The 22,723-nt window shown below is 36.1% G+C and overlaps 1 protein-coding gene across 2 annotated transcripts in view; it reads right to left on the reverse strand.

Moving 5' to 3' along the window:
• Positions 1-2,099: 2,099 nt before the first annotated feature.
• zzef1 (zinc finger, ZZ-type with EF hand domain 1) overlaps positions 2,100-22,723 on the reverse strand; it is a 47,180-nt gene continuing 26,556 nt past the window's right edge. For both annotated transcript variants that reach the window (XM_051109432.1, XM_051109431.1), the window contains exons 41-54: positions 22,080-22,254; positions 21,817-21,949; positions 21,044-21,276; positions 19,987-20,304; positions 19,755-19,855; positions 18,410-18,545; positions 17,958-18,317; positions 17,633-17,776; positions 17,375-17,543; positions 16,753-16,851; positions 14,645-14,810; positions 13,750-13,900; positions 6,483-6,554; positions 2,100-4,224 (exon numbers count right to left, since the gene is read on the reverse strand). In XM_051109432.1, the coding sequence (XP_050965389.1) occupies positions 4,144-4,224; positions 6,483-6,554; positions 13,750-13,900; positions 14,645-14,810; positions 16,753-16,851; positions 17,375-17,543; positions 17,633-17,776; positions 17,958-18,317; positions 18,410-18,545; positions 19,755-19,855; positions 19,987-20,304; positions 21,044-21,276; positions 21,817-21,949; positions 22,080-22,254 (2,338 nt within the window). In that variant the 3' untranslated portion in view covers positions 2,100-4,143. The remainder of the gene's footprint in view (positions 4,225-6,482; positions 6,555-13,749; positions 13,901-14,644; positions 14,811-16,752; positions 16,852-17,374; positions 17,544-17,632; positions 17,777-17,957; positions 18,318-18,409; positions 18,546-19,754; positions 19,856-19,986; positions 20,305-21,043; positions 21,277-21,816; positions 21,950-22,079; positions 22,255-22,723) is intronic.

Consider the following 22,723-nt stretch of genomic DNA (forward strand, 5'->3'; position numbering starts at 1 on the left):
GGTGTGAGGAGAGCTGACTCACAGGGAATGAGGGGGATGTTACAGCTCAGAGCGCCTCTGAATCATCACTGTCTTCTCCATCATCATCATCATCATCATCATCAATGACACATCCGTCATTCAGTGTTTCTGTGAATGGGGAGAGAAAGAAAGAGGGAGGCAGAGAGAAAAGCTGGTGGTACTATGAGGTAAAGTTGTCCATATTTACTCAGGAAGATGAGTTTAACTAATTCAAAAACCAGGGTGTGGCCGTGCATGTGTGTTTCTTTGAAAGCGAGACACTATATTTAGGCGAACTGTTATAATAAAACAGCAGATGGTTTACATTCTAGGAGGGAGGAAAATGCTGACATAGGAGGGACTATTTGTAGTACTAAAGGGAGGGTCCATGTGTTTGCCAAGTCAAAACACAACATATAGACGAGACACCTTGACACCTCTGCTGTCTGCACTCAATTGGATCAGGACACTAGGATGGTGTTAATATTTAAATAGGAATGGGAAAGGAGGGTTGGCTGGAGGTTTTTAAATGGACTTATAAATGTTCCATTTTATTGGAGTTAGAGTCAAGTTTCATAAAAGCTGGATTATGTGTAATTTAGTATTACTTTAAGTAGCACGCCACATTCGTAGTAGTTGGAGATGAATGGGTCCTTTCAGCACAGGGAAAATAAAAGTAGATCAAATCAGAAATAATAGGAAAATGTCTTAATACCTAAGCAGTTCCTCACGAAATGTGATGGCTTTTGTTCAACAGCGGTCATAAGTTTATAAGCAGTGATAAGGGTAATTTTTACATCATATATAATGAATAAGCTTTCCACTGATGTATGGTTTGTTATGATCTGACAATATTTGGCCAAGATACAACTATTTGAAAATCTGGAATCTGAGGGTGCAAAAAAAAAAAATATTGAGAAAATTACCTTTAAATTTGTCCAAATGAAGTTCTTGGCAATGCATGTAATTAATAAAAAAATGAAGTTGATATATTTACAGTAGGAAATTTACAAAATACCTTCATGGAACATGATCTTTACTTACTATCCTAATGATTTTGGCCCTGATCATTTTGACCCATACAATGTATTATTGGCTATTGCTACAAATATACCTATGTTACTTATGACTGGTTTTACGGTTCAGGTCACATATGGAATTTAGTAGAGAAAAGCTTTAAGAGACAAAAACCTTGGGGAATATGAATATGCTAGAAGTCTGGCTTAAAAAATAAGCTTAACGGAAGTTTTGTGCAAATTTGGTGATTTCAGTTTAAAGGTTAAAGGGTTTACAATTTTGATTTTTTTTATAATTAAAGAGGTTAAACAGGAACAAAGTACAGTAGCAAATTGGAGCTAATTCTACATAGCACATTCTTCTGTCAGCTCAATGCAGTGTTATTACTATTAACTAAAATGAAATAAAAACATATTTGTTAACTAAAATAAAAACTAGCATAACTGGGAAAAAAGCCTGGTCCCACTTTATAATAGGTGACCTTAACTGAAGGGTTAAAGTGTAAGGGATGGGTTAACAGTGAAATTATAAATGCGTTTATATGCAGATTTTTTTTTTAAATTCAAGCACTGTGTGTATCTGTGTGTCGTGATCTTATAGTGTAACCCTTTCATTGCTGTAACCTTTAAATCCAGACTGCCAGAAGGTTACTGTAAATGCATGTGCCCGTTGGGAGATATCAAGCCCTTGGAAGCTGCATTTAAACTGCATTTTGGAACCATATAAGTCTACTATATGGAGAACATTCCTGAAATGTTTTCCTCAAGAAACAATTTCTATATGACTAAAGACAGACAGACATGAACATCTTGGATGACAAGGGGGTGAGTAAATTATCTTAAAATTTTTGAACTTCTCCTTTAAGGCCACTGAATATAATGTGTGACCAAAAACTTAAGAACTAAAACATGTTATGACTTCAAAAGTAAGTAAAATAAATCATAAATAAGTACAAATGAATCGTCACTTTCACACCAAATCACACCAACAATTTCCAAAAGACTGAAGTGTTATCTAACCTAAAGGAAAAGTTTTGACTTTTAAATGACTTTCTGTAAAAGAGAGGGAGACCTTGAGGCACGTGAATTTGCATATCTTGCTTTTTTAATTAAAAACAAATGAGCAATCAACCCAAAGCAGTTTTGTTGTTTTCTTTTTGTGTGTGTGACGTAGCAAATCAATTCAAAAGTGAAAACTTACAACAATATAGTACATTATACGGACATTTTTTTAACGTGGGGGGCTGACATGAAAAAAAATCATTTCCATATCAATTATTTACGTAATTATCCATATTCACAACTATATACATTCATGTCAAATTCAAAGCGATTGAAGCCATGAACTCGGAAACGAAAAAGACATTCATAAAAATAAAATAGATAGAAAACGTTCCAAATTAAACTATATTATTTTCTTTAAAAATATAGCTGAAGAGAGGACCTTTACAATGATATGAAGATTAAATTAAGATTGCTTCATTTTAAACATAGGCACATTGTTTGTTAATATCTGAGGCTTTAGAGTGACAGGAAGTTCTCCTGGCAGACACTTCGAAACCCACCCGAACCGAGGCTGCTCCATGCTAGTACACATGTAAACAAAAATATTGAGGAGTAAAGGATCTGTGTCTGTCACTGGAGTCCAACACTCCACACCACAATCGCCAGCCACCCCCAAAATAAGACCCCCCTCTTTCCGGAAGATAAATATGCATTTCATGCACTAGATGCTTCTCTTTCAAACAAAAATGATTCTTTGGCATAAATAACCATCCATTCTCTAGTCATTTTCCACTAAAATTAAATCAAACTGAAATAAAAACAGACCTGAATACCCCTATCAAGAACAAAAAAACCCCAAAAACCTCAACGACCTCTATGATATTTCATAAAAAAAGAAACATTTTGCTACAGGGCAAAAACAAAAAAAAAAGACAATTAATAAAATTACTATTTAAATAAACATTGGTTAGAACTAAGAACAGCCTTTACCTGTAATGTGCCAACAAACCACTCAAGATTCACCAAATAATGTCCCTGTAATAATAATAAATATATATTTTTAAAGCAACACCCATACTTCCATAACCGTATCCATGTCACCACAGTTCAAATACTACTGAGTCTCAAACCACTTTGATGGATGAAGATTATGATTATCAAGTTCTGCACCTCAAGACCATTTCCTAAACCTGCAATTTTGTCAAATCGAACAGTTTCCAACCGCAGCGATATTACAGAATACGTTTCTAAAACACCAACCGATATGTCGCTAACAGTAATGGACATCATGGTTTAGTCCAGTGTTGCATGCAGCACAACATAAAGTGATATTCCTGTACATAGTGCTCTACATTTCCTTGTGGTATATGCAGCATTATGAGTGAGTTTAAAATCTGGGACATGACAATGTAAGACACAAGCGCTGACATTCCTCTTACTAGGACATCGCATAGCTTTGTTAACTGATCCACAATTAGTTGCGAGATCACTTAGAGCCGCTCTCTTAAGGCAAACGGCGCCTACTGGACTCACGTGGCACGTCAAGCATGTGGTTTTCGAGTGTTGCTGCTAGCACTGAACAAACATCAGCTCATCAGGCTCCACTGAGAGTGAACAGAGAGAAGGCCCCACGGTTTCCGGTCGATGTCGATATATTGTGAGTCGTACATGTAGTCTCGGGCCACTTTGAAGGATGAGGCTGCGCCGGCAGCTTCGTATTTTTAGGCAATGCATCCTGGGAGAGTGTGTGAGGCAGGGAAAGGTGACCTGCTTTCACTTTGATCGATTGTCTTGCCCACGGTGGCTTTTCCGAAAAAGAAAAAGAAAACGAAGGAACGGAGAAACGTGTGCTTACGGGTGAGACACAAAATTGGCACAGCCCACTAAACTCTCATTAAAGAAGAGGTAAAATGGACAAGGTGAGCTCAGGATGAGAAATAGCGATTATAAAGAGACTTTATAATGATTCAACAGCGAAGGGTTGGGTTTACAGGTGGGCTTTTCTGGAAGACGATACTGTATGTGGCCCGCTCTTGCCGCAGCCGCCGAGCGCAGAAGGCCGTTCCCGTGGGCCTCTGGCAAGCTTCCCTTCTCTCATCTCGATCTCTCTTTCATCCCTCTTTCAGGGGGACAGGTTGAGCAGCTTAGTGGATTTATTTGGGTAATTAATGGCCAGGCTGATGGCTGCGATGTTCTTCAGTGCCTGTGCAATAAAACAGGGGAGAGAACGATATAAAGAAAAGTGAATAAGTACAGGAGAAAGAAAAAGGGGGGCAACAATGGCAGAAAAAGTCAGAACGAGAGAGAGAGAGAGAAAAAAAACCATTAGGCAAAACATTGTGGGTGATTTATCAAACCGTTTCACACACCTGTGGCCCTCAGAACTCTGCAAAAACACCCACACAACAAACACACAATTATCACACTTCAAATACGTTCAAATAAAACTTTTTTTGGCACAAAACGCTATTTTGTTAACAGCATCAAACCACTTATTTGGCCGTCATGAGCATGTTTTTATTCCAGCTAAAAAGGTGCTCGGGATAAGATAAATACAGAGCATTAATCGCGTCCTACACAAAACAGCGTGCTCCGTTAGCCGCCCCTATGCCGGAGATGAGGCTGCACTACACCAAACACGATAATGGGGTTAATGACTAAATGCAATAGAGTTGCCCACAGCCCACACACAAACACACTTTCGCACACACGCACTGTATATGGATGATGGGAACTCGTACGCCTCGTGCGAGAATCGACACAGGTGTCAATATCCTTTTCTGATGTTCAGCTGTTTTAGCATAATATTTGGTTAAAGCCGTCATGTGATGAGAAGCGCAAATATTTATTTCACCAAGGGCAGTTTTGTCACTAATGCTGTTATCTGTCTATGCGAACAAAGGTCAATTATTTCTAAACACTTTAGTTTAGAGATTATTTTCCCAAGCTGCTTGCATTAATCTTGAATGTTAAAACGAATGTTGCTGCAAGAAAAGCAAGATAAAGGATTGCTACGAAATGGCACTGCTATTGTATAGTAATAATAAAATACGCTCTCATTAATTTTTCATCAAGTATCCATTGTGTACAATGACTGTCAGTCATCAAGGTTTGCTGTTAAAACAAGCTTTACACACCATTAGACATTACAGGATCATTATAACTCATCGGCATATGGTGGTACACTGGATGCAGTCGTCCATTTGACAAACATTCACCTTTCCACTGTTGTGGTTTCCTGTCCTTCCTGTGAATTAGCAGCTTTATGGCACTAGTTAATGCACTAGGCTCTGCCACATCTTATTTTAAGCAGTGAACCAACACCACTGGAATCCTTTGTGGCTCCTGGTATAATGTGTATTCATTTGAACATGGCTGTGGCAGTTTGTTGTCATTATACTGTATGTCAAGTTTGACTGCACAACCCTGACTACTGTCCTTCTCTTCCTTTATGTCAACTTATTTATTGATATATATTGCAAATATTATTATAAAATATGTTAATTAATCAAATTCCACAGAATGGCCTTGCTGTGTTAAGTTGTTGTTTTTTTTTGTTAAATGGACAAGCCATATTTATTTACAGTGTTTATTTAAATAAACCTTACAGAATACTACCTTTTTACTTATCTAATTTTAATGTTACAAATGTGGTGTTTATGGTATACCGTCTCAGACTGCATAGAATAATAATATAAAAACAGACTTCATATAATATTACATTAATAATTCATATGTTCAAAAAGCTTGGTCTGAACTAGGAAAAACGTTTTGTCTATGTTTTCATTTACTTCTATTCTTACATTCTCAACAATTTCAACTACTAAATTACTTACTAAGCTATTAAAGATCCAATTACTGAGTCAATTTAAACCATTGGTAAATAGGAATTTCAATGATAATCTGAATTATTGATGATTGTTTCTTTACATTATACCTGAGCTTTTTTGTATTGTAATTATATATTTATTGATTTAAACATTTTGAGGTTCTAACTGGTAAAATAAAATAAAATAAAATAAAATAAAATAATCTGAATCATTGATGATTGTTTCTTTCCATTATACTTGAGCCTCTTTTTTTTGTATTGTAATTATATATTTAAGATGGCACGTTTTTCATGTCTGCCCTTGATCTAAACATTGAATAAACTAAAATAATATAAAAATAATAAAATAAAAAATCTAATAAAATGACAATCTGATTTACAGATGATCGTTTTTTCCTTCATTATACCTAAGCTTTTTTTTTTTATTGTAATTATATATTTGAGCTTGCACTTCTTAGCTGTTCACCCTTGATTTAAACACTGTGGAGTTCTGAGAAAAGAAGAAAAAAAAAAGAAAGAAAAAAGAAAAAAAAGAGAAGAAAAGAGAAAGAAAAGAAAAGAAAAGAAAAGAAAAGAAAAGAAAAGAAAAGAAAAAAAAAAAGTGATCATTGCATGGACTGTGGTAGTCTTACCTGTGCAGTTCGCACTACTAGCTGTTCATTGGTAGTGAGAGCGAGAAGGTACTCCTGCAGGACGTCCTGCTCCTGATAGACAAATGAAAAGACACATGACAGCTTTAGTATTCAACTCACAACATGAATTACACTTTTAGCCGGTTTAGAGGTCAATGATGTACAAAAAAAAAAAAAAAAAACAAGCTGCAAAAAAAGCTGAATTTATTCTCTAGCACTTGCCAGGAAAGCAATCTGATGAGCGGTCAGTTCAATTCAAGGCCAGTTAGACTATACTGTTATTCACCATAGACTGGCTCGCGCTCCTGTAGCTCAACATGCGCTGTTAATCTGGGGTTTGGAACAGCACCATGCTGTTGATGACATAACTCTGAATCAAACCAGACACCATCTAAATCAGCCCTGCCTCTGCTATCTAATTTCCTGAGGTAGGAGTATTTGAACTGTTCCAGGTATTTCACATTGCTCATGTCTAGGAGTCTAGAGTCTCTAAGTAAGTATTTCTGTGTTATGCAGAGGCTGTTATACAACCTCTGGAGAACTTTTTGAGGGAGTATGGTGGTGAAGTAGGCATAGCATTACAGTATATAACTACACCGTTTATAAAGAAGTATTGTGTTGTGTTAAACTCATATCAAGGTAAACTCAAAGACATCAGTATGTACAATATAAGCAGCACACAACAAGGCTGACAAGGCTAATGCATACTCATGCACAGATTGACAAGAATGAGCCATACACTGTTGAAATGTGTTCGTGAACTCCAGATGGCACACTAGGATAGAAAAGCGAATGCTAATAACAAATGGGAAACTGAACAAGTACAGCACAAAAGATGCACGACTGTCGTAAAACACGTAAAAGGAAAATTTCATTTTGCTGTCCTTCCTAATTTTGTTTATACACGTTGTTTGTATGTTTTGCCTGGTTGAAATGCACTACTATAAATGAAGAGGCTGCAAACAAACAGATCATATGAATAAATTACATGATATACACTATTGTTCAAAAGTTTGGGCTAAGTAAGATTTTTGGTTAAAGAAATTAATACTTTTAATCAGCAAGGATGCATTAAATTTATGAACAGCGTCAAGTGACATTTGTTACACAAGATTTCTATTTCAAATAAATGTTGTAGTTTTGAACTTCACATTCATCAAAGTTTGCACAAAAATATTAACCAGCACAACTGTTTAAGCATGATAACATATTCAAAATATTATAATGATTTCTGAAGGATCACGTGACACTGAAGACTTGAATAATGACTGCAGAAAATTCAGCTTTGCCATCAAATGAATAAAATACATATTTTAAAATATAATTTTAAAACAGTTATTTTAAATTGTAACTATATTTTACAATATTATTTTACAATACTGTTATTTCTCTCTCTCATACACACTATGTGTACCCCAAAAACTGTTCAAAAGTTTTTGAACGGTAAGGTTTTTAATGTTTTTTCTGCTCACCAGCAAAAACAGTACAATTTGAAATATTTTGACAATTTAAAATAACTTATTTATTTGAATATATTTTAAAATGTAATTTATTTCTGTGATCAAAGCTAAATTTTCAGCAACATTACTCCAGTCTTCAGTGTCACATGATCCTTCAGAAATCATTCTTATATGATTTTGTAACATTATACACTATACCATTAAAATTTTTTGAGTCAGTATAATGTATTTATTTATAAATGTTACAAAAGATTTCTTTTTCAGATAAATGCTGTTCTTCTGAACTTTCGATTCATCAAAGAAACCTGAAAAAATACTACCTAGCTGTTTCATAATAATGATTTCTGAATGATCATGTGAATTCAGCTTTGAAATCACAGGAATAAATGACAGAGACTTTTTTAACTTTAAAATCTTACCGTTCAAAAAAATTTGGACTGGTAGTGTATGTATACGTGTAAACGCGTGTGTGTGTTTACAATGTGAGTCTGTTCAATAATTAGCAGTTTTGCAAGAACCTACAAATTGCTCTCCGTTCATTAAGCAGGGATGGGAGAAAGTGACGTAATTAAATAATGACATTACATTTAAGTGTTTTTTTCTTTTTACTTAAAAAAAAAAAAAAAAAATGCATTCAGCTTAGTTTTGATGACTTAAGTGGGAGGGGTTTTATAAACGGAGTGGCGTCAATGCTGTACGTTAACAAAAGCTGGTCAGATTGCACTCGACTTCTGCCAAAACGAACAGCATCTAGACATCTCAAAACACTTCTTGACAGAACTTTCTGTAGACTGTGGAGAGGTTGCAGCTTTTGTCGTGTCAGAACACATTTGCAACCACTTCCTCTGTGAAGGAGGGGCTTTTATCATCCCGCAGAAATGAGCGTACTACACTACAGGAGAGGAAGACAGAACGAGTCTGAACTTCTTATCTGTTTTTTTCTTCTTTCCGTCTCATTTCCGACACAAACGGTGCAAGAGCTGAGCAATGACATGCTGAAACTCTTGCAAATGTGAGCCGACAATCTCCCATCAGTAAGTGTTCTGATCCCATTTTCTAGTGCTGCCTTACTGAAAATAAACAATGGATCAGTCATGATCATCTGGCGGCTGAGAGGTTTGAGATCTTTATGGTCAGTTCTGAGAAGCGCAGCGGCTGCGGGAGAGATTAAGGCTCTTCATAATGAGGCCAAACAGTGTTGAGCATCTATTGGTGTAACCACTCAACACTCAAAAAACACTCACTTCATCCATTTGCCTGTCAGTCCTTGAGACTAATGCTCACTTAAACATTTCTCAATCAAACGCACGGACAAACCATTTCATATCAGTGTCCAACTGGACTATTAAAGGATTAAGGCTCAAGGATGAACATTTTTTTCTCACATTCACAGGCTCAAAGAAAGAGAGCCATTCACTAATAATAGAACAGGTTTTACACGACAGAGCTGTTTATAAAAATATACACATCACATGCTGCGTATGTTCATAATGTATGTTTCTCTGAAATCTTTAAGAATATTTTGGGCCTACTTTAAATGCAAGAAGGTGTGTTAGTGCCCCCTACTGCTAGCTTTTGCTCTACCAAAGAATTAGTGTTTGGAAACTAAAGCCACTCTTACAAACACATGCATATCTTAGTATTATATAACGAAATACCAAATGAAGTGGACTTTTTTTTTTTTTTAAGAAATACAGCAAAACACACTTTCCAAGTGAAACATTTCCCCCCAAAGAAATTTATGCCTTGTGGCTGTCAAATGTTAAGATCTACACCTCTGGTTACTCTGCTATGACACTTGTGTAAACTTGAGAGAAACGTACCACACACATCCACTTAAAAATTACAATGGAACCAGTTGTTTAAAAGTCATTGCAAAAACAGCTCAACAGTTTAAAGACATGTTTTTTAAATGACTGATTTTTGTTGACCCATATATTTTTAGGGGAAAAGTGTACAAATGCTCCATGGGGCAATTGGACATTCACAAGACAACACAAAAGAGATTCAATGTTGGCTTTCATATGTTGTTTAAAGGGAGAGTTCACCCAAAAATTAAGATTGGTCACCCTCATGACGTTTCAAACCCGTAAGACCTTCACCTTCACAAATTAAGATATTTTTAAATTTTTGACAGCAACACAGCTACCATGTTCAAGGCCCAGACTATTATAACAATGTCCTTAATACATTTCTGGGCCTTGAATGTGTCAGTTGCATTGCTGTCTATGCAGGGTCAGAAATCTCTCAGATTTCATCAAAAATAAGATGAATGAAGTTTATATGGGTTTGGAACAACATGAGTAATTAATGACAGAATTTTCATTTTTGGGTGAACAATCCCTTTAAGTGGACACTGCACTGAATGAATTCAAACATAAACTTCATAAAGTGATGGATTTTGGGCAATTTTGGATTTTTGCTCAGGCCCATTCATCTGAATTATCTCGAGGATCCAGGTAAACTTTGTGTAAGCTAAGGATCCTCCATCCGTAAACAGGACTAGCGTTAGGAATCATAATGATTTATCATTCTGAAGTCCTTAAAGGAGAAGTTCACTTCCATAACAAAATTTACAGATAATTTACTCACCCCTTGGCATCCAAGAAGTTCATTCCTTCTTTCATCAGTCGTAAAGAAATTACGTTTTCTGAAGAAAAAAATTCAGGATTTTCCTCCATATAGTGGCCTCAATGGTGCCCAGAGTTTGAACTTCCAAAATGCAGTTTAAATGCAGCTTCAAAGGGCCCTAAACGATCCCCGACGAGGAAGAGGGGTCTTAACTAGCGAAACAATCGGTTAATTTTGAAAAAGTACAATTTATATACTTCAAATGCTCATCTTGTCTAGCTCTGTGTGAACCCTGTGTATTCCGGTTCATGATGAAAAACTCCCATCTCATTTTCTCCTCCAACTTCAAAATCATCCTACATTGCTGTTTTACCTTTTTTGTAAAGGGTGTTTGACACTCCTTGCGCGTTCACTTTGTAAACACTGGGTCAGTACTTCTGCAGCGATGTAGGGCGATTTTGAAGTTGGATGAGAAAATGAGATGGGAGTTTTTCAACATACCCTAACTGTATTTACACGGAATGCACAGAGTACACGCAGAGCTAGACAAGATGAGCATTTGAGGTTAAAAAGTATATATATTGTACATTTTTTACAAAATAATTAATCATTTCGCAAGGTAAGACTCTTCTTTCTTGGCTGGGATTGTTTAGAGCCCTTTGAAGCTGCATTTAAACTGCATTTTCAAAGTTCAAACTAGCGGGCACCATTGAAATCCACTATATGGAGAAAAAAATCCTAAAATGTTTGTCGTAAAAAGCATAATTTCTTTACGACTGAAGAAAGAAAAACATGAACATCTTGATGACAAGGGGGTGAGTAAATTATCTGTAAATTTTTGTTCTATAAGTGAACTTCTCCTTTAAGGCTAATGTCAGGCCTGTAAAGTTTCTAGGTGGGTGTATTATTTTGGAATGTGAGTGTAGAATCACTCAATAGACAGCCGTGCAAGTGGATATGAGAAACACAGTAAGAGATGCAACTGTCTGGACAGAGCCAATGCCAAAATAACTTTATGGGGCATCCAGAATTTTTGAGGGGGACACATTTGTCAATTTACCCAAAGTAAATGCATCTAAAATGACTGGTTGTTTTATCATTGCTGTCTGAAAGACAGCAAATCACGTCTGTTACACAGGCATATGCATAACCCTAAACTTTCCAAGAGAAATTATGCATCCTAAATAAAACTATGAATACAAAATACTACTAATTTAACACCTCTGTTGCAGAGATGCAAATATGGCTTATGAATGAAAACGTAACTGTCCAGAGAGGAAGTTAAAATACATAATTAATTAAATATTAATTAAATATTACACTGCCGTTAAAGAGTTTGACGTGGGTAATGTTTTAAAGTCACTTATGCTCAACAAAGCTGCATTTATGTGACCAAAAATTCAGTAAAAACAGTAATATTATTCCAGCTTAAAATATCGGTTTTCTATTTTCATATATCTTAAAATGTAATTTATTCCTGTGATGAAAAGCTATATTTTTAGCAGCCATTACTCCAGTCATCAGTGTCACATGATGCTTCAGAAATCATTCTAATATGCTGATTTGGTGCTCAAGAAACATTTCTTATTATCATCAATGTTGAAAACAGTTGTGCTGCTTAATATCTTCTTAATATCTAATTCTTTTTTCAGGTTTCTTTGATGAATAGAAAGTTCAAAAAAGCAATATTTATTTAAAACAGAAATTTGTGTAACATTATAAAAGTCTTTACTGCCACTTTTGATCAATTTAACGTGTCCTTGCTGACTAAAAGTATTAACTCGGTCTTCAGACCCTAGATTTATGTGCACACATTATTCAAAACGTTAATATTTATTATTATTACTAATGAATTATTTAGATGTTTTTGAAAAAAAAAAAATAATAATAATAATAATTTGCTCTTCCTAATGATCTCCTGTGCCTTTATTCTTTGTTTTCTCATTAAAGGAGAAGTTCACTTCCAAAATGAAAATGTCCTGATAATTTACCCCTATGTCATCCAAGATGTTCGTCTTTCTTTCTTCAGTTGAAAAAAAGTATATAAAATGCTTATAAAAAAGTATATAAATGCTCGTTTTGCTAGATAAGACCCTTATTGCTCAGCTGGGATCATGTAGAGCCCTTTAAGGCTGCATTTTAACTGCAATTTGGACCTTCAACTCAATGGCTCCCATTGAAGTTCATTATATGGAGAAAAATCCTGGAATAATTTCCTAAAAAAAAAACTTCATTTCTTTGCAGTTGAAGAAAGAAAGACATGAACATCTTGGATGACATCTTGGGTGAGTAAATTATCAGGAATTTTTCATTTTGGAAGTGAACCTCCCCTTTAATGTCCTTAAAGGCACAGTACATAATTTTCGCTGCTAGAGGGTGCATATTTAAAACAGAGTAGTTTGATGACACTGTGATTGCGTGTGGCTTCATGGGAGTTGTCGTCTTCATCCTCACAGCTGACGCAATACTCCGACAATACTCAGGCAGAAATGTTCATGGATGAGCTAATGTATTAAAGTTTTAGTAACGTCACTGTAGAGCAGGGTTGGGGAACCTTGATTCTGGAGGGCCAGTGTCCCTGCATAGTTTAGCTCCAACCCTGAAAAAGAATAAAAATACCAACCTGTATCCTGAAGACCTTGATTAGCTTGTTCAGGTGTGTTTGATTAGGGTTAAAGAGCTAAACTCTGCAGGGACACCAGGCCTTGAGGATCAACGTTCCCAACCCCTGCTGTAGAGTGAACCAGGCTTGGGCTGAATGCCGTGGAAGCGAAACAAGGATGCTGGAGCACTTGCTAATGAGAGATGAGTGTGACACACGGCCTGAAAGCAGCAGAGCTTTTATTATGCCACAGTCGACAGCTACCGCTCCTTCCGGTCATGCGTATGTGGGGTAAAGCAGTGTTGTTTTATCACACTAGTTACATTGAGTGTGTTAAAAGTTCTGTTATAATGCTACTCTGTGCGTTCCGTCACCTGTCTATTAAACCGTGTCTTTGGTTTTTCCGAAGGTGTATGACGTTCATTGGCACTTAATGACAATGCAATGACAAGGGACAAGCCACTAGTTAAAACTGCTTATTAAAACATTCTTGGAAACATTTGGGACAATGTAAGTACACAAGTCAACAAAATACATAAAACTGTTCTAGTGGTTTCTGGATATTTTAATAAAAATGTCTTACATACTGTGCCTTTAAAAGAGATGCTTAAGGAGGATGATTATGCTCACTCACCATGGCCTTGGATTCAGCTATGAAAAAGAGCTCAGTGAGAGCACGATGGAGAGGAAGGAGGACCGTGATGCTGGTGGGGTCCTGAATCAACCCACTTTCCATAGTAGTGAAGAGCTGCCACAGCGGCCGCAGAAGCGTAAGGTCACAATCCCTGTGTTAACACACACAACAATCAAAATATGAGGTCATTAGACTAAATGATCTTGGCTTTATCATTACTTGAACTGTATTTGAACTATGTGGCTGTCTCATTCGCCCGGTTAATGTTCCCTTTGCGGTGAGCAGGTGGCCATTTGCATGGGTTATTCCTCGTCCTCACCAACTCATCTGACACCACAGGTCCATGTGTCTATTTCTCTCATACAAGCTCTCTGTCTATTGATGATGATGTAACTGTGTCCAAACACCATGGAAATCATGCAAATCACTCTGACATGTGACCTTGTTGCCATGGGAACAATCAAGGCAGAAAGCCACTGTCAGATGTGTTATGCAAACGCCGTGTAAATCTGAATGCTCGCCAATACAAAACACACAAATGAATGAGCAGAAGTTAATATAAGCCACACAAGTGGCTTCACGTTCTTAAAAAAGGCGGTTGCTTGATTTAGGAGTTGCAAGGATTTCTAAACTCAGAAACAAGAAAAGTTGCAGAGTGGAAGGAAGATAAGCATACTCGAGGCTTGTTAAACTGGGCCACGTTGCACCTGCCGTCCACAGATTGCACAACTGACCTGACAGAACCAGGTTCTGAAAGGAAGTTGCTGCCTCATCCCTTTAGAATAGCAGGGCGGCTTTAAAGCACCGCAGGATGAACCGACTACCCTTTGTTGGGTTTAATAAACACTGTCAAAGCTTTTAAAAAGACCTATCAGAAAGATACGAAGGGACACACCATTGAGACGGACACTGCAGGAGCCGCAGCAGCAGGTGAATGGCTTTCAGCCGCTGGTTTCCTGTTTGCCGACAGGCCACGCCCACCTGCCACTCCCAGATGTCAGCCAGCGGGAGGTGAGTCAGTGCCTGCTCGTCTGCTAGCATCTGCTTCAGGATCTCAAAACCTGTCCGTGTTAACAAACACACAAGTGATTTTATTAGCCAACTTGCAAACTGAAAAGAATATAAAAGCGCAAAGAATATAAATCACATGTGGGGCTGCTTTCTTTCTCTTGTTTACCTTTATAAGCCTCATCTGTGGAAAAGCAAATGAGTTGGCAGACCTCGCAAATGAGGCGCTGAGAAACCCATTTGATATTCCATTACAGAGTAATAACAACAGAAACAGAACAGAAGGTGCACAAGTCTATTAATTCTTTGATTAAAGGTGGACGAGACACGGGAGAAGAGTTCAAAGCTACTCGTGACCCAATACTGACAGACATGATCAATCATACAGTACTCTCAGTAGTTTACAAACTAAGGGCCCGTCCACACTGATTGTGTTTAAGTGTTTTTCCATTGGTTTCCTTGTGAAATGATGTTATAAAATGCTTGTGTGTTAATAGCCTAATGAGAGCAACTGGATTATAGATGAGAATTCTGTAATGGAGAAACTTTACAATAGAGATGCACAATGTATCAGGACCATATCAGTCTTATTTATTTATTTTTTTTAATTTACCAGTATCAGTCAATGTATAATTATTCATGCTTATTTTGCCTATTTCTGCATTTAGATCACCTTAGCCGTCATCTAACACGCAACAGGGTTATCGCTAACTCCAAATAAAATCTTATTTAAAAAAAAAAAAAAAAAATTACTTGAAATATAAAAACATTGAAAATAAAATATAATAACAAACTTAATTTCAGCCAATTTCCAAGGTAACATTTCTCTAGTTCTAAAACTTAATAAAAAAAACTAATCAAAATGACAAACCCAAGCAACAAAATGACTAAAACTGAAATTAAAATGAAAACGGAAGATACAAAAAACTAATTTAAAATATTAACAAATGCTTTAATAATATATCAGTGATATTAAAACAACACTGACGCGCACTTTTTTTTTTTTTAGCAATTTAACACATCCTTGCTGAACTAAAGTATTAATTTCTTTCAAAAAAAAGAAAGAATAAAAATGTACTGACCCCAAGATTTTAATATCACAGGTTCCCCAAAAAAAAAAAAAAAAAAAAAATTAAGCAGCAAAACTGTTTCCAGTACTGATATAACTGACACTGAATAACGCCGTAATGATGCTAAAAATTCAGCTTTGGAATAAATTAGCTCAGAAATAAAAGAGATTTTACTGTATATTAAAACAGAAAAATGTTATTTTACATTGTAATAATATTTCACAATATTAATTTTTTTTCTGTATTTTTGATCAAATAAACGCAGCCTTGATGAGCATATAAAAAAAGGTCTTTAAAAAACATTAAAAATCTAACTGATCCCAAACTTTTGAACTGCAGTGTATATTTGCTAAAATACATACCCACATATATACCCAGACATACACACATATTTAGACATACAATCATCATTTAACAGTCTGGTTTTATGATTAGTGGCTTTGTGTTAGCTCACAGGTCACTGCCAAAACCATGAGAGTCCACCCCACTGACTGCCTTAATTAATGTTAAACACGTTAGATATGATCGGAGGGTCGTCAGGGCCATTGACTCTGCAGGAAGTTGAGTTTCTGTGGCTGTTAATGCTCCCACACGCTGAGAGACACGGCCGTGCACACAGACCCCCTCTGATTGTCAAACAGCTGTGTAAATGAAGCTTACAACTGAAAATCAGCTTGTGGGACATCAATGTTACATTACATCCCTAAAAGACTGCAGGAATGTGAGTCTCACATGAAATGATTATTATCTTGATAATTAATGACTACTACTGTGATGGTCTATAAATGAGATGGACATTTGTTTTATGGCTCATTAGATGGCATGATTCTTGAACACAGTAACCAGAGAGTGGCTAAAGGACATTAGTGATAGACATCAAATAAGACATCAATAGGGAATAATTAAATGAGCAGAAATTGCATACCAGTCTGGAAGCGTCCTCGATGGCCACCAGTCACAGTAAACTTGTAGCCCCATTCTGTGTTACTCATATCTGATATAAACCTGTAGTAGAGGGTGTCCCCTAGAGGAGAAAGAGAAAAAAAGCAACCCTTATATTGTGTAACTTATCATTGTACCCAACGTAGAAAATTGATGTACATCAGCAGATATGTGACCCAGGACCACAAAACCAGTCATAAGGGAATAAGGCCTAAGAATAAGACAATATTTGTTCAAGATACAACTATTTCAAATCTGAAATCTGAGGGTGGAAAAAAAATAAAAATAAAAATAAAAAATGTTAAGAAAATATTGAGAAAGTTGTCCAAATGAAGTTCTTAGCAATGCATATTACTAATCAAAAATTAAGTTTTGATACATTTACAATAGGAAATTTACAAAATATCTTCATGAAACGTGATTTTTACTTAATATCCTAATGATTTTTGGCATTAAAAAAAAAAATTTTGACCCATCCTATATATTGTTGGCTTTTGCTACAAATATACCCATGCTACTTATGACTGGTTTTATGGTGAAGGGTCACATTTACAAATTTGTGAACCCTTTAGATTGACCTAAATGCCACTTTCTCAAACTCTCACCTGGAATCTCAAAGTCGGTCCATTTCTGGTGAGAACCACTGAAAGTGTGCAGGTCATGCAGGAAGTCACTACTGCTGGCCATAAGGAGCTCATCACATCCTTCTTCCGTGTGACAGCGAGAGTCGAACTTCACAGACAGGAAGATGGCTCCAGGGATGTGCACCTTATCCTGAGACGACGCAAACAATGACACTGAGTGGAGCAGGGAATCTCAACTGTGATCCAGTGATTTGGAGTAAAAGAAAATGCAATTCATACCTCAAAGTTAGTGTTGTTGTCATAGGGGTGCTTGGATTCGCGGACCTGCACGGCCATTCCTGGCTCCTCCATGAACTGGCATGCTGTCAGTGACAGATTACCCAGCATGCTTTGGCTGCAGCCCCTCAGAACCTTCTGCAAGATCTGAGATCCAACGTATGACAAACAATTATATGCATACCAAAAATCTAATTTAATTGCTTATTTATTTACATGCATATTAAACTATTATACAGTACATATAAATTCAGTATCACACATAAAAAATGCAAAGTGCTAACTTTAGATCCTGACTACAAATTCGTACACTCCTTTCCCTTCTCACCTTCTCCCACATCGGTCTCTCCTCCAGTTGCATGAGCATGTCTAGTATGTAGGCCATGTGAGAAGCTCCGCTCAACTCCAGGTCTTCCTCTCTGATGGGAGTGTCAGAGGGCCAGTCGGCCAGCAGCGTCGCCAACACGTGACGCGCGTACAGAATAGCAATGGCCTCATTCACTTTGAAAAGATACTGTCGCACTGCTTTGTTACTGCGAGCGTCCAGCTCTTTATGCAGCAGAGCTGAGCTTTTGGTGCGCCGCTGTTTAGCATAACTCAGCTGGAGGTCACTCTCTGTGTTGGTGATGAGTTTCTGTGTGACAACATTTGTTTCTTCTGTGGCTCGATCACACCGGGTTGGTTTAGACTGAGGGTTGAAAAACAACTGAATGAATTAACATTTACTTTAGACCACAAAATGGACTGTGTTTAATGTGTTTATTTTAAACTTAGTCTTACCACACAGGGCACAATGATAATATCGGTATCTACAGCCTTGGTGCTTCTTTCCTCAGAACGAGGTCTTTTAGATGGCTGCCACTTCTGTGCCAGCGTACGAATAGTCTCATCGGTTTTTATAGCATCACCGTCAAACCTGAGATATGACATTTTAAAAAAAAAGGATTATTCGAGATGAATTCCTTGAATTAATTTTATACAATTGAGATATGCAGAAGATTTATTTATTTTGTGATCACAAGTTTACACAGAATATAGAAAAAGGGATCAACTGAAATTGGTGATGCTATTTTAAGATTTTAAGATGCTTTAAAACGTTTTTAGCTTTTGCTGCCTCAATATAGAAGTACATGAACACAAACATAATCTCTAGAACTGCTCTGAGATTCATTTCACGAGCATTTTACCATTTCTTTTGAGAAAAAACTATTGTCATATCATATACAAATGTAAAGGTCTTCACAGCAACCCGTCAAAATAAAAGTGAAAGAAACTATATTACTTAATGTAGTGATAGTACTACTACTACTACTAATAATAATAATGAAATTATTATTAAAACATTATTTTTACGGAATATTTTCCAGATAAATTATTAACCAGAATTTATGTAACAGAAAAATGTAAACACACAACACAGTATTTCAAAATAAATAAATAAATAAATAAATACAATGATAAATACATTTTTTTAATCAAATACATTAATTAGAGATGCTCATTATTCAAAATTAATGAAACCATTAAAATGGAAACCAGAGAATTTATGGAAAACAGATGTTGATAAAAATAAAACTGAATTGGGTCTTAAAATGTAATTTTTGTTAAACTATTAATAAATTGCTGCTACGTTGTGTAAGTTTCATGATTTCAATAAATTAAACAAGCTTTGTGTTTAATTAACCATTAAAACAGAGTCTTAAAAAATTCAAATAGGAGAAAAAAAAAAGAAGAAATTCAGTGAAATTAAAATGGAAAAAAATGATTTTGGAAAAAATTAAATGGATTTTATTGGGCTCTAAATGATATTTTCTTAAATTATTATATTACATTATTAATAAATGTTAGATTTTCTTTACTAAATGTAATATAATTTTTTATATAATAAGCAGGTTATACAATGAAGCAACATAGGGTTTTAAGAACCAAAGGATTTTTGTTATTTCAGTCATTTTGGAATACACAAACATTGTGTATGGAGCTTTCTCAATCCAAAACAAAAAAAAATGATGTCTCTTATTTTTTCTTACATAATTTCTGATTCTGCAAGGGGCATGTACATTATTAGTAATAAATTCAAAACCTTGACTATATAAATGAAATTATAATGCGAAGTGAAACCCACCTCTTCTGCACCTCAAGGAAGAAAGAATCCGTCCTCTTCATCTGGAGCTCATACATGGCTCTCAAAATGTGCAGTGGTGCATTCAGGGCGTCATGAGTAATCTAAGAGCAAGACAAATAACAGAGCTCTATATACTTGTTCCTACATTGCAGTACAGTGAATCATCTTTCCTTCTCCAGTTCCTAACTGGTGAAGAGAAATTACAACACTCAATCAAACGATACAAACTGACCTGGAAACAGATCTTTGTCTCTTCATCCAATCCTTCCAGTGGATCCGGTCTGTTTGGATCAGCGTCATCGGCGCAGCAGCTGGAGTGATCAGAGTCATGCTCTTTCTCTCTCTCCTTCTCTCCATCTGTCTCAGTATCTGCATCCTCTGCCATGGAGTGAATCTCTCGTTTGGAGCAATAAAGCATGATGGAGAGGATCTCTAGGTCTCGCAAAAGCCACATCTTGCTGAAGCCTGTGCCCTTGCTGCACTTACGGACCAGGAGCTGCATCAGGCCAGAGCCTTGGATGGCCTCCTGGGCTTGATCCACCCCATGCTTCTGCAAGAAACAGAGGAAAAATCAACACACTCATGACTTGTTCAAGGTGAATATTTATGCAATGTCCCCAAAACCCATTTGTGACCCTGGACCACTAACCAATTATAAGACTATTTTTAAAAGATTTTAATGAATAAATAAGCTTTCCTTTGACGTTTGGTTTGTTAGGATAGAACAATATTTGGCTGAAATACAACAGATTTGAAAATCTGAAATCTGAGGGTGCAAAAAAAATCAAAATATTGAGAAAATCACCTTTAAAGTTGTCCAAATGAAGTTCTTAGCAATGCATATTACTAATGCAAAATTAAGTTGATATATTTATGGTAGGAAATTTACTAAATATCTTGGAACATGATCTTTAAATAATATCCTAATGATTTTTGGCATAAAAGAAAAATCGATAATTTTGACCCATACAATGTATTGCTGGCTATTGCTACAAATACAAGACTACTGAAGACTGGTTTTGTGTTCTAGGATCACATTTGGAAACTAAAAACATAATTAAAGATATAAAAATGTAATTACATTAGATAATACAATATCAAAACTAAGCATTCATTTTAAGACAAGCTAACACAACATACTTTTCAAGCAAAACATGTTACAAAAAGAAGTAAAAAACAAACAAAAGACACATGTACACACACACATACATATTTCATAAATATTCACATACAATTATACAAAACAATGTAATTACATTATGTAATTTGTTTCTATGACTTTTTGCTACCTTGAGAGTGCTGTAGAGTCCTTTAAGAGCCAGAGAAAGTACCCAGGTGGCCTCCACAGCATCTTGGGCGCTGCTCTCCACCCCGACCTGCAGCAGGTGACTCACAATGGAGGTGAAGTTCTTCATGTAGCGGCTCAGGTGGGCGGAGGTCGGGGAAACGGCTTGTGCCTCATGAGAATCTGCATCATTCCTGCTGCTGCTCTCATGTGCCTGGACCAACTGGTAGTCTTTCACTGAGAGGAAAAGTAGACATTTAGAAAGTAGAATTGCATTAATGCACACCTATTATGTACTCTTTTGCTATTGAGTGTCCATGGGTGTTTTCTCTAAGCAGCCATTAACTGAGGCTAGGAAATCGCAATTGAATGTTTATATAACATCCTGTGTACTGAAATATCTGTGAAGGTGTTACCCATTATAACCCACAATATCTTTGGTGGTTGACTAAAACAACCACAATGTGAAAACCAGTTGGATCACAACAAACACTTACAATACAATTTTTTTTCAACATATGACTGAGAAAAAAACACAGTGGTCATCAAATATTTGCAGTGTAATCTTTAAAGCCTAAGAAGCCAGAAGGTTTACTCAACAGTGTGTTAAACCAAGAACTGGGCAACAAGGGAGTAAAACAGACACACCCTTTGCAAATGAAGGTGGGTTTGAATGTCCTTGACAGTCACGTGATTTGAAAGTAGTTATTTTTACAGCAAAGAAAATTTGAATGAGTGTGAGCAGTGTGAAGAACCCGTTGGCAGCTTGTCTCGCACCTGTTCTCCTCTTACGAGTCTTCACGTCCACCACAGCAGCCCTGTTCTTTTCAGTGAAGTGTTTGAGCAGAATCACATTATGTTGTTCGTTGGCGTTATCGATGAAAACAGCCTGAGTCCCCATGCACAGCACCTAATATAAACAGATGCATTCATCATTAAACAGCCCTTTTAAAAATGTCATTAGGGCTTTAAATGAGTGTAACTTCATACAGGCCTATATTATGTGTGTTAGCATGCACATGTGAAGTCTTTGTTCATACCTCAGGGAATCCCACAAGCACCAGCAAAGTGAAGAGATTGGTTCTCTTGAGTTGCTGTGGTAACTGCTGAATGCAGTGATCAGTGAAAGATGCCACAACAGCACACCACTGAGAAGAAATGTTCAGGTTTCGCAAGATGTCTGCCACAGAGCACGCCCAATCCAGACCGATACGACTGTTGTAAAACAGGTGATGGACATTGTTTTGTGAAAAACTGTAAATGTATGAATTAAAATACAAAAAACTTCTAACAATCTAAATGTTTGATTGTCCCTCACACATTAAAATGTATTCAAAGAAAAATGTTTCATATACACTACTGTACACAAGTTTAAAGTTGACATGCTGCCTACAAGGCTATTGATGCCAACGGTACAATTTAATATTTTGGCCTTTAGTGTTACATGGTCCTACAAAAAAAATAAAATAAAATAAAATATCTTTCTAACATAATGATTTTGTGTACCAGTAACATCATTATCAAAGTTCAAAACAGTTGTGCTTTTTAACATTTTTGTAGAAGCTATGATACATTTATAATATAATAACATTATAAATGTCTTAACTGTCATATTTAAAAAATGTTTAAAAAAAAAAAAAAAAAAAAAAAAAAAAAAAAAACTTATGTAAAAACAATATATCCC

Source organism: Labeo rohita, chromosome 5 (assembly GCF_022985175.1).
Source record: "Labeo rohita strain BAU-BD-2019 chromosome 5, IGBB_LRoh.1.0, whole genome shotgun sequence".
Classification (NCBI taxonomy): domain Eukaryota; kingdom Metazoa; phylum Chordata; class Actinopteri; order Cypriniformes; family Cyprinidae; genus Labeo; species Labeo rohita.